Here is a 13103-nt window from a genome sequence, read left to right as displayed (position 1 = left end):
CAGCAAAGATGGGATTAAAGGACGCTGACAGGCTAAAAGGGTTAAAAAGGTTTAGGAAGGTGTAAATGATATCATGCCTATTAACACCGAGCCTGGCCCACCTGACTTGATTGACTCACAGGAGATCCCTTTCTCCACCAACCAACTATTCTCTCCCACACTGCCCAGCCCTGCCCTCCTTCCTCAAGGGAGGAACCACCAATTGATTGGGGAGGGAGTCCTAGGAAGAGCTCCACCCTCCAGCTGTGTATATATGCTGTGGTCCAACCACTGACCAGCCTTCAGGTACAAGGCTGACTGTGGAGACCAGCCTGGGAGACAAGCCACAGCGATCCTCCACAGCAACGACCTTTTGCAGGAGTGACCCTCTGCTGCGGAGACCGTCTAGAGTGGCAACCTTCAGCAGCGGCGACCCTCCTCAATCGCTACTCTCGCAGAGGGGAACCTCCGCGGCAGCAAACCTCCTCAGAGACGACCCCCAGGGAGCGGCGACCCTCCACAGTGCTGGTTGCTCCAGGTAAGCCAACAGCGAGCCATGTGGGTGCAGGAGGCTGGAACATAGGAGAAAACAGGGCTGAGATAGACCCTTAAAGTGAATCCAAACTCGGGTTTGCAGTTTTTTCTTAACGTCCTTTAAGTGAAAGTTTACAAATCAAGTCAGCCTCTCACACAAAAAACTTACATACACCTGGCTACATACTCCCAGTTGCTCGCAGACCGCTCCCTCCCTCCACTCTCTCTTTTCCTGTCAATTCTGCCAGCTTCTAACGCCCTCTACCCTCTCATCGCCCCTCCAGACAGGAGATGTAACCATAGTCTCAAGTATCCACCCGATCCAAGAAGCTCACTCCTCACCAGCATCCCTCTCCATCCCATTGTCCAGTCCAATCCCTGTCTGAAGAGTTGGCTTTGGGAATGGTTCCTGGCTTGGGCAAACAGAAGGTCTGGGGGCCACGGCCAGCGGGGTCCTTCTAGTCTCAGTCAGACCATCAAGTCTGGTATTTTTATGAGAATTTGGGGTCTGCATTCCCTGCTCTCCTGCTGCCTCAGGAGTTCTCTGTTGCGTTCCCTGTCAGGGCAGTCATCAGTTGTAGCCGGGCACCATCTAGTTCTTCTGCTCTCAGGTTGATGTAGTCTCTGGCTTATGTGGCCCTTTCTGTCTCCTGGGCTCATAATTACCTTGTGTCCTTGGTGTTCTTCATTCTCCTTTGATCCAGGTGGGTTGAGACCAATTGATGCATCTTAGATGGCGGCTTGCTAGCGTTTAAGAACCCAGACACCACTCTCCAAAGTGGGCTGCAGAATGTTTTCTCAATAGGTTTTATTATGCCAATTGACTTAGATGCCCCCTGAAACCATTGCCTCCAAACCCCCACCCCTGCTATGCTGGCCTTTGAAGCATTCAGTTTATTCAGGAAGCTTCTTTGTTTTTGGTTTAGTCCAGTTGTGCTGACCTCGCCTGTAGTGTGTGTGGTCTTTCCCTTCACCTAAAGTAGTTCTTACCTACTATCTAATTAGTGAATACCCCTGTCCCACCCTCCCTCCCGCCTTTCATAGCCATCAAAGAATATTTTCTTCTCTGTTTAAACTATTTCTCGAGTCCTTATAATAGTCGTCTTATACAATATTTGTCCTTTTGCAACTGACTGATTTCACTCAGAATAATGCCTTCCAGATTCCTCCACGTTATGAAATGTTTCACAGATCCATCACTGTTCTTTATCGATGCATAGAGTTCCATTGTGTGAATATACCAAAATTTATTTATCCATTCATTCGTTGATGAGCAGCTTGTTGGCTTCCAACTTTTTGCTATTGTAAATAGTGCTGCAGTGAACATGGGTGTGCATATATCTGTTCGTGTAAAGGCTCTTATTTCTCTAGGATATATTCCAAGGAGTGGGATTGCTGGATCGTATGGTAGTTCTATTTCTAGCTTTTTTTAAAGAAGCGCCAAATCGATTTCCAAAGTGGTTGTACCATTTTACATTCCCACCAGCAGTGTAGAAGTGTTCCAATCTCTCCACAACCTCTCCCACATATAACATTTTGTGTTTTTTGGATTAATGCCAGCCTTGTTGTAGTGAGATGGAATCTCATTGTAGTTTTGATTTGCATTTCTCTAATGGCTAATGACTGTGAGCATTTCCTCATGTGTCTGTTAGCTACCTGAATGTCTTCTTTAGTCAAGTGTCTGTTCATATCTTCTGCCCATTTTTTAATTGGGTTATTTGTCTTTTTGCAGTTGAGTTTTTGCAATAACGTAGATTTTAGAGATCAGGCGCTGATTGGAAATGTCATAGCTAAAAACTATTTCCCATTCTGTAGGTAATCTTACTTTTTTTTTTTTGCAAAGTCTTTGGATGAACACAGGTGTTGATTTTTAGGAGCTCCCAGTTATCTACTTTTTCTTCTGCATTGTTAGTAAGGTTTTGTATACTGTTTACGCCATGTATTAGGGCTCCTAATATTGTCCCTAATTTTCCTTCCATGATCCTTATTGTTTTAGATTTTATATTTAGGTCTTTGATCCATTTGGAGTTCGTTTTTGTGCATGGTGGGTTTGCAGTGTTTTTAAAGAGATCATATATTATGGTTCTAACTGCTTGTTAAAAATACAGATACCCAGATCCTACCGTAATCCTATAGAATCAGAGAAAACAAACAAAAGAAACCCAAACCCGTTGCGGTCGGGTGGATTCCGACTCCTAGTGACTCTATAGAACACAGTAGGACTGCCCCCATAGGGTTTCCAAGGAGTGCCTGGTGGATTGCATTGGCTGACCTTTTGGTTAGCAGCTGTAGCTCTTAACCACTATGCCACCAGGGTTTCCAGAATCAGAGAAGGGGTGACAATTATCTATGTCTGACAAACGCCTGGAGGTGGCTGACCTGAAGCCAAGTGTGGAATCACCTTCCAGGGTGTCTCAGTGACAAACGGTTTTTTGTATAGTTGGGATGAGAGGAGGGATAAGAACCCTGAGGCCTGATATCCCCAATGCCCTGAACAGCCTTTATCTTACTTAACCCTCACAAGAAACAAAAAAACCCTAAGTCATCATTTTCTCACTTTCCTTAGCTCCCAGAAAACTAGGCTGTGTTGAAGAGTGCTCCCTTACATTGAAGCCCTCACTGCACAATGGCCTTTGCAGTCTCACTGGGCAACCTCCTCACAGAGGCCAGCTGCCCCATTTGCCTGGATTATCTGAAAGACCCTGTGACCATTGACTGCGGCCACAACTTCTGTTGCTCCTGCATCCACCAGTACTGGATTGATCTACAGGACTACTTCCCCTGTCCAGTCTGCCTCCAACAGTGTCCCCATGGAAGCCTCAGAAGGAACACTCAATTATGTAACATGATTGATATTGTTAAGCAACTTCCCACCAGGAGGAGCAAGAGGAAACGCCAGGAAGAGAAACCCCTGTGTGAGAAGCACAACCAGGAGCTTTCCCTATTCTGTGAGAAGGACCTGGAGCTACTATGTCCCCAGTGTAGGATCTCCTCCAACCACCAGGATCACCTCCTGATGCCCATTGAGCAAGCTGCATCAAGTCACAGGAGAAAGCTCAAAAGCTACATTGAGTCCCTGAGGAAGCATGTTGGGGATGCCGAAAATGGGTTAGGTATGGCAGTCTCAAAAGTAGTGAAATTGAAGTGCAAAGTAGAAAATCAGAAGGGTGACTTACACTCAGAATTTCAACAATTAATACATTTCTTGGAAAAGGAGCAGGCAGAAATTCATGTTAGGCTCCTAAAAGAAGAGGAGGATATTAACAAAAAACTAGTTGTAAACAGAATCCAAATTTCAGACCATACTTCCATACTAAAAAATCTGTTAAGTGAAATAACAGAGAAGTGTGTGCAGGCAGACCTGGATTTACTGACAGGTATTGGAAGCATCCACAACAGGTATGATCTCCTAAAACCCCCAGCAGTGTTTTCATATGAGCTGAAGAGGGAGCATTGCAGTCTCCCTCCACAATATTTTGGTCTGCAAAATATGATCAGCATATTTCAGGTAAATTTGGTACTAGATCCTGAAACTGCCCACTCCAATCTTATTGTCTCAGAAGATAGAAAAACTGTGATGTATAGAATGATGAAGCCAAACTGTCCTCAGAGTCCCTGGGAATTTAATGTTTACCTTTCTATCTTGAGTTCTGAGGGATTTGATAGTGGCAGACATTTTTGGCAGGTAGAAGTAAGAGGGACAGGTGATTGGTCCTTAGGTGTGTGTAAAGAATCATTCCCTAGAAATGCAGTTACATCACCTTCTCCAAATAATGGATGCTGGCAAATTGAGCTGTGGAATAGTAAACTTGCTGCATGGGAGTCAGTAGACCTCGCACGGATTGGTGTTTTTCTGGACTATGAGTTGGGAGAGATTTCATTCTACAATTTGAATAATAGATCACATTTTTGTACTTCCACTGTAATGACTACAGAAAAACTTATACCCTATTTCTCTATTGGACCGTCTTCAAATTCTCTTGCAATACATATTGTCAGAAATGAATGATGAACCTCCTGAGATATCATTTTGTATGTTGCTATATTTTTTCCTATGATCATGGAGAGCATTTATAATAAAGAGTTTGACTCCGTTTTTGTTGTTTTACAGCTGATGTTTTTTTTTAATAGACTATTTCTTTAGAGCACTATTAAGTTTACAGGAAAATTGTGCAGGCATTAGAGAGAAATCCCACATGCCCCTCCTTCCATCCACATACTGTCTCTATTATTATTAGCATGTTGCATTCATGTGACACATTGGTTACAGTTCATAAACGTACTTGTTCATCATTATTAACTAAAGTCTATAGTTTACATTAGTGGTGACCATTAGATTGTACAGTCTTACGGGTTTTGACAAATGCGTAATGTCATTTGTCCAGCATTACAGCAAAATACAGAATAGTTTCACTACCTTAAAAATGGTTTGTGCTCCACGTGTTCTTCCCTCTCCCTCTCTCTCTCTGAATTCCTGGCTATCACTGATCTTTTAACTGTCTATTCCAGAATGTCATATATTTCAAATGATGCAGTAAGTAGCTTTTTCAGATTGTCTTCTTTAACTCCTGATCTTTCAAGTAGCTTGATCGTTCATTCCTTTTATTGCTGATCAGTACTCCATTGTATGCAAATTTGAAATAAAAAACACAACACCATTTACATTAGCACTAAAATTTTAAATGCTTAAGTAGAAATCTCCCAAAATATGTATAAGATTTATGAGGAAAAGGACAAAACTCTAACGTGTGAAAACAAAGGAGATCCCAATAAATGGAGAGTGATGGGAAAATGGTCTGTGCCTCCTAATATGGGCTGCCTACTCAGAGCCCTTGTGTCCAGAACATTTGTTGATAGCGGATGTTGAGAAGTGAATGTATCTCCCTTTCCCATTTCTTAGGATAGAAACCTGCCTCCCAGTTCTCAACAGAGAGTAGCTTTCTGTGTTCTGCTCATGTGTGGAAAGCATATGGCACCAGGTCTACCCCAATTCTGTATCTGTCCCCAGCAGGGAGGGAATGGAGTTTACCTGTATGACAAGAGGGTTGTGAACATCAGACCTGCTGTCTTAGTTATCTAATGTTGCAATAACAGAAATACCACAAGGTTTTAAAAAGAGAAATTAATTTTCTCGGTGTTTAAGAGGCTAGAAGTCTGAATTCAGAATGTCGGCTCTAGGGGAAGGCTTTCTCTCTCTGTAGCCTATGGGGGAAGGTCTTTGTCTCTTCAGCTTCTATTGGCTTGTTCCTTGGCGGTTTCTATGTGGCTTGGCATCTATCTTCCCCCATTTCTGTCTGCTCAATTTGCTCCTTTTATATCGTGTTAGAGATTGACTCGAGCCATATATCGTGTTAGAGATTGATTCGAGACACATGCTACACCAATCCTATCTCAGTAACAATAAAGAAAACCCATTCCCAATTTGGTTTATAACCACAGGCATAGAGGCTAGAATTTACAATTCATATTTTCATGGGATACCGTTCAGTCCATAACACCTGTCCTGCATCAACCATGGGAAGTGACTAACTGACCATGGGAACCAGTGTCTGTTAGTGAAGCTTACCTTGTTCTATTATCTCTTCTATTCTGCCTTCTATTCTGTGTTTTGTTGATGACCTCAAACCCTGGCCTGAAGTAAAAATATTCCATGTTCATGGACAGGGAGACAATATGACAATGTCAATTCTTCCCCATTTCCTCTATAAATTCAAAGCAAACCTGATCAAAGTCCCAGAGAGTTATTTCGTAGATATTGACAAACTGATACTACAGTTTACATGTAAAGGCAAAAGTAGAATAGCCAACACAATCCTGAAGAACAAAATTGGAGAACGGACACAATGTGACTTCAAGACTTATTATAAAGCTGTAGTGATCAAGACAGTGTGGTATTGCCGAAGGCATAGATCAGTGGACAGAATAGACATCACAGATACAGACTCACAGAAATGTAGTCAATCGTCTTTGACAAAGGAACAAAAACAATTCAATGAAGAAAGGACAGTCTTTTAAACACATAGCGCAAGAACAACGAGACATGCACGTACAAAAAAATGAGTCTAGAAAAGAGCTTACCTTTTTCACATAAATTAACTCAAAGTGGATCATAGACCTAAATTTAAAACACAAAATTTGAAAATTTCAATAGATTATGTAGTAGCAAATCAAGGTGACCTGGGATTTCGTGAGAACTTTTTATATACAAAACCGAAAGCATGATTCAAAGACAGTTTTGTCCCTCTTTTTATAATTATCCACACTATTGAAATTGTCATTCCCCATCTCTTATAAGAAAGATTTGGGAACCTGCTGCAAATTATTTGCAGTTCTAAAATTAAAATATTTAAATAAATGAAAAAATTGCACTACTGATTCTTCAAAAACATATACCACAAATATTCCTCATTTACCTTTATATTGAAGGGGCAAAGAATGCTTAAAATAGATAAAATAGACTCATAAAGAGGATTTTAAAAAGTCTCTACATATACCGAACTGAAAGGAAGTGCAAAACACTACATCTTGAAAATGAACACAGAAACAAAAATGAGTTTCTATATTTGTATGTACATAGGTTGTTTCTGGAAGAAAACAAAAGAAAGTTAAGAATGATTATGCTGGAGAGCAATGAGAGCTGATGGTCTGGGAAAAGAACATCACTGCACTCTACTATAAACAGTGAGTTTTTGACAACTTCATCTATGTCACTTCAATTTCTTAAAATGTCATGGTGAATGAGACTATGTAATGATTACTGGAAAATTACAAGAATCTAGGTTTTATTTCTGCCCATTGAAGGAAGGCTGCATCCTATCTCCTGAATGGACAGCCATCCACTTGGAGGAAATCCACATATCACGTAGTTTACTGCTCTATTTTCTGGATTGTCAGTTCTCTGATGGTGGGGACTTAAGATGGCATCTTTGCATTCCAGATTCTAATTTGGTGTCTCACATCTACAAAGACGTCATACTATGTCAGACTAAGGAATAATTGAATAGATTTGTCACTCAAATTTATGTGATTAGGGAGGAAACCTGAGTTGGAGCTGCAGATATAACAGTTTTCAGCATCTGTAGCAATGGGTATAACACCTATCCTCACCCCTAGATTTTTCTATCAAGTCTAATTCCGCTGACACTGTGGCTGTTTCCTTTGTTATCAATGGAGTTTAATGGAAAGTATAATTGTGTGGTAGAGCCTGTTCTACCTGGAAGCCTTAGGGTGAAGAACCACTGGTGTCAATTGAGTGGGCAGCTCAGTGTTTTCAACTAGCCACAGAAAGAGACCAGAAAGTTGCCCACATGTGATGAGGTGGCAGGAAAGTAATCTGTTAAGATGACTGAGATGGTACAGTGGAAACCTGTCAAGAAGATTAATTTCCTGACATATCAAGAGAACTAAATGTTTGGACAGAAACCATTTCAATGAACTTGGACCCCAGATCACTGACATAATGTTGAAAACGGTTTCAGTAACGTGGTTCCGTTTTAGAGGTTCGAGAAATGACATTGGTTTTCTAAATCTCTCAGTCCAAAAAAATATATTTAATGTGGAACTAATTGTTTAAAAGGGAGTGTGATGGGTGATGTAATCAGGTTTCTGTATTTCAGGATAGAGATATTGCATCTAGTTTCTGCAGCACATTATAGACTAAGGAAATGACAGCCCCCAGAACAGTAATACCTGACATGTACTTTGTTTTTATTAACAGGCACTGTTACACCAAATCAGTCTTCAGAGCATTAATATCTTAACAATGTATTTTAGTCCCCTAGAGGGTCATAACAAAAATACCACAACATAGGTACCTTTAAAGGACAGAAGTTTATTTTCTCACAGATATGGAAGTTTGAAGTCCAAATTCAGGGCGTCAGTAGGCCTATGTGCTCTCTCTGCTGGCGCTAAGGGAGCATCCTTCCATGTCTCTTTCAGCTTCATCGACTACAATGGCAGTGCTTTACTATGTTTTGACAAACTCCACTCTATACCTCTAGCTGAGACCTCTCTGTAAACTGTCATGAAAGACCGTATTTACAAATAAGGTCACATTCACAGGCTCAGGTGTGAGGACTTCATTTAACTCATCTTTTCAGGATACACAATTCAAGTCATCTCCATTTGTATGAATTTACCAGTTTCTTAAGCAAATTACACATCCCACGGTTTCCAATATAAATAAAAGAGTTATTTATTTCTTTTAATTTTGGAGAAATAGAGATCTATTTAATGCCATGAAACGTTTACATTATTATTTAAGAAACAACCATTTAAAGAGGATGGCTATGCAAAGGTGGGAAGGATACAATGAATGGAATGTGACTAGAATATGGTGATAACCATGAATCTACGGCAAGGGCTGATAAAATTTTGTCCAAAAAGTTAACCAGGAAAGAAGTGGTCAACTGACCTGAAACTGTAAGACACTTGAAATGTTGGTGGAAGCTAACACTGCCAAAATACAGATCATATCCTGTGAAGTAGTGGCCAGGAGTACAACCTAAGCAAGTAACAAAAGTCTACTGTACAAAAACTATTATATTCTGCTTTTCATTTTATCTCTATTTATGCACATTTTTTTCTAAATCTGTATGTATTCTTTTTATCTCATCATATTATATAAAACCATGTCCACACGCTACCACAAAATACTGCTTATCTGTGTGTCTTAGTTTCCCAGTGCTGCCGTAACAGAAATACCACAAGTGTGTGACTTTCAAGAACAGGAATTAATTTTCTCATAGTTCCAGAAACAAAAAGACCAAATGCAGGGCACCAGATTTAGGGGAATACTCTATCTGTGGGCACTGGGGAAAGATACTTGCATCTTTCAGCCTATGCAAACCCGGTCTTCCTTGAGGATCTTGATGTGGCATCTACCTTCAACCCATTTGTGGATTTGTGGTTGCTTCTGTGTTTAATCTGCTCATTTTTATAACTCAGTGGTGATTACGGAGAATTTTATTCTGCAACACATGAGGTGGTCATGAAATGGAATTGACTCAAAGACAACTGGTTTGCTTTGATTTTTGTTTTATTGATTAGTTTTAGGAGATACCCCCCCCACACACACTGATATGGCTTCATTAAAATAACAAAGCCCTATTCCAAAACCAGATTATATCCACAGGTATGGGGGTTAGCATTACAGTGCATATTTTAGAGGGAAACGATTCAATCCATAATATCGTGTTCCATTACATTGTGTTAAACTGCCTTTGCTTTAACAAATGCCTGTGCATGGCAGCCTATATGTGTGTTGTTTACAATTCCTCCTAATGGAGAGTTTTACTTTTCACACCTCTGTATTTTTTGCATATTGCTATAATTTGAGGAAAGTTACCAGGAATTTCTGAGAATCCATTTCATTAAGATAAGGGTAACTTCTTCATTATCGGGATTGCTGTGTTGTGGTAATCTCAGCTGTTCAAAAAAAATTAAAAATTACCTATTTCTTATGCATATATAGCACAGCCTGGATCAGCAGGGCTGTCTTAGGTATCCAGTGCTGCTATATCAGAAATATCAGAAATAGTGCTACACAATACAGGGAATCATGGCCCAACCAAATTGACACACATTTTTGGGATACGTATTTCCATCCATAACATTCCATCCTCTCATCCCAAAATACATCCCCTTGCCCCAGTAAAATACATTCCTCCCATCATATCATACCATCCCAAAAGTTTTAAAACAGTTCTAAGGCCAAATTCCATCCTGGGGCAAAATTCCTCTTCCTGTGTGAAACCTAGTATACAAGATATCTGCTTCCAAAGTACAATGGTGTATCAGGCACAAGGTAGACATTTCCATTACAAATGGGAGAACTTCAAAGGAAGGAAGGGATAACAGGCACCAAGCAAGTCAGCAGAACACATTACATTAGATCTCAAGGACGGAATATAATCCTCTGTTCTCTGAGACCATTTAGACAATGGCCCTGCCCTCCAGACTCTGGATGTTGTTCACACTCCTGGGATTCTGGATGAAGGTTGCTAGGCACTAGGCTTCAGCTCAGCCTTCCAGGCTCACTGGGAGAGCAACTCTACACCCTCAGATTTAAGCAGCCCCATTCTCCTACCCTATCTCAGGTGCAACTCCATGCCAGGTCCTTCATCCTAGTCTGTTTTAGTCTGGAAGCTCTCCTGAAACCTGTCCACGATGGGTGACACTGCTGGTATTTGGAGTCAGAATTATATCCACAGCAACGTATCATAAATAACATGTGTGTGTGTATGTGTGTGTGTATACACAAAATGTATTTACGAAAGTTACACGGTTACATTTTCATACACTCCAATCTTAGAATTTCAGAAACAGTTTATAGTTAATTCCCACAAAATATTAGTCCCCACAACATCCCTGTCACCAAAGAAACTAAATGAGATAAAACAACCTTCTTCATGTGTTAAAGTTTAGGAGTATTTAAAAAAAAAAAATAATCAGTGCTATATTAAGTGATAGTTGTATGATATACAACCATGATATACCATGAATTGCAGGAATAAAATCAAGCAATGTGACAGCCTCCCAGATAGTTTATCATTCATAATCTCTGACAGCACAGATTGTGAGAGGTTGAGAATCACGTCCAATACAGAAATAAGGCTTCAGGATTTCAGAAAATCTATCAGTGAAAGAAAAGATATGAGATCTGTCATTCAAACTGTAAAACGAAATCTCACCCAGTTCATAGTCCAGATAAATGCCAATCCCTCTGGGTTTTTCTGTTATCACCAGAGTGACTGGAAAAGTGCCTCGTGTAACATAGTTACCATTGCACAGCTGAATTGCCCAGCATCTCTCCTGCCCTGCCGGGGGCCTCTTTGTCTTCCTGGAAAGGGAGTCTTTACAAAGCCCCACAGACCATTCAGGCTTCTCACCCACTTCCACCTCCCAGTAATGTCTACCAGAACTGAACTCTTCAGAACCCAGGACAACTGGGTCAAACTTGAATCTCTTTGGATTAGGAGGAAGTCTTTGTGTTTTCTTCACAAATGTGACAGATTTTTTATCTGCAGAGACAAACAGATTTCAATGTGGTGTTTCGGGGTCCAGTGCCACATCTTTAAATTTCTGTATAATTTTCTGCAGAGCCGAATACTGTGGAGGAAGGCTGCATCCTTCCTTCGTTAGCTGGAAGGAATAGAGCACTGGGGGGTTGAGGCTTTCACATCGATTCTGGATGCTCTTAATATCTGTTAGCAGTTTCACTTCTGACATCACACTCTTCCCTGCCACCTCCTTTAGTAGATTGTTGAGTGTGGAAATGAACTCTGAAAATGCTGTTATATTCGCATTTAGTTTCTGTTGAATCTGGTTCTCTTCACGAGCTAACCTGGAGAGAGCTTCTTCACGCTCACAGTCTAAAAACTTGTTCAGGTGCTCAAATTCAGAGAATAATTCTTTCCTCTGCTTTTCCACCTTTTTTCTCAGTTCGAATGGTTCTCTGTCTTGGGTAGTTACTAGTTTTTGAAAATGTGCCATTTGTTTCTTCAGGGGCTCCATGTAACTCATGAGCCTTTTCCTGTGATGAGAGGCAGCCTCCTCTATGGACCTCACGTAGTGATCCTGGTGGTCTGGGAGCTGCGTGCACAGGGGACACAACACCTCCAGGTGTTCCTCACAGAAGTGGGTGAGTATCTGATTGTGCTTCTCGCACAAGCATGTCTCTTCCTCCCTCTTCCTCTTGCTCCTGGTGATATGGAGTAGCTTGGCAATTTCAGCTATATGTCCCAGCTGGGTGTTGCTCCCGAGGTGCCACTGTAGGCATGGGTGGCGGCACTCAGGGCAAGGGAACCTGTCCTGTCGACCCTCCCAGGACTGCTGGATGCAGGAGCAACAGAAGATGTGCCCACATTTGATGGTAACAGGGTCTCTAAAGTAATCCAGACAGATGGGGCAGTTGGCTTCTGCCTGAATTCTTGCCAGGGCTGTTGTGACCTCCATTAGGCTGTGAATGAAGGTTAGGACTGAGAGCGCTTTTCTTCACAAGGTATCCAAGCTATGAAATCCTATGAGGTTGCTGGTCCTCTGTTGTAGACATTTGTGTCAGTAGGAGTACTCTTCACAATCAGCTGCTGATCACAGATTAGTTGGGCAACTAGTCGTCCAGCCCTTTGGCAGCCCAGAGAATACGAAGCCATGCTAATCACTTCTCTCGGTCAGAATCCAGTCACAACATGAAGGTGCCTATTTGTTCCTGAGGATGAGGAATATTTCTTCACTTAAAATTAAAAAAAAAGTCTTTGTGGCCCTGCTGAATGCCACCAATTCTTTTCTCTACCCTTTCAATCCACTTATTCCCAAATCAGGTACACTGAAACTGGCTGCTGGGTCTAGTCCTTGGGACTAGATACCCTATCCTGGGTTAGATACCACTCTTTGTATACCTATTATCTGGGGAATCTAGGTAAAGTTATTTAAGACCCTTGACTCTAACAGAATAATGTAAAAAAGGATGAAAATCCCAAGATCAATCATTTTAATCTTGTGAAATCTATAAGAAAGGCATTAGGTAGTTTTTGGTTTAAACAACAGCTATTTCTGATACCATCAAATTCATAATAGACCAAAGTCTACTT

At 41.1% G+C, this 13103-nt stretch overlaps 1 protein-coding gene and 1 pseudogene across 1 annotated transcript; one reads left to right on the top strand and one right to left on the bottom strand.

Moving 5' to 3' along the window:
* Positions 1-3139: 3139 nt before the first annotated feature.
* On the top strand, positions 3140-5418 carry LOC126064620 (putative tripartite motif-containing protein 61). The gene is made up of 2 exons (XM_049863806.1): positions 3140-3626; positions 5414-5418. Exons 1-2 carry the CDS (start codon positions 3140-3142, stop codon positions 5416-5418), a joined length of 492 nt encoding a protein of 163 aa, XP_049719763.1.
* A 5643-nt stretch (positions 5419-11061) lies between these two features.
* On the bottom strand, positions 11062-12468 carry LOC126064619 (tripartite motif-containing protein 75-like; annotated as a pseudogene).
* Positions 12469-13103: the final 635 nt, after the last annotated feature.

This window comes from Elephas maximus, chromosome 21, assembly GCF_024166365.1.
Source record: "Elephas maximus indicus isolate mEleMax1 chromosome 21, mEleMax1 primary haplotype, whole genome shotgun sequence".
Taxonomy (NCBI): domain Eukaryota; kingdom Metazoa; phylum Chordata; class Mammalia; order Proboscidea; family Elephantidae; genus Elephas; species Elephas maximus.
Note: the sequence above shows the minus strand (reverse complement) of the source record. Positions and strands in the feature narration are given on the sequence as shown.

Coding starts and splice junctions, on each gene's coding strand:
- LOC126064620 (XM_049863806.1), top strand. CDS start 3,140: ATGGCCTTTGCAGTCTCACTGGGCAACCTCCTCACAGAGGCCAGCTGC.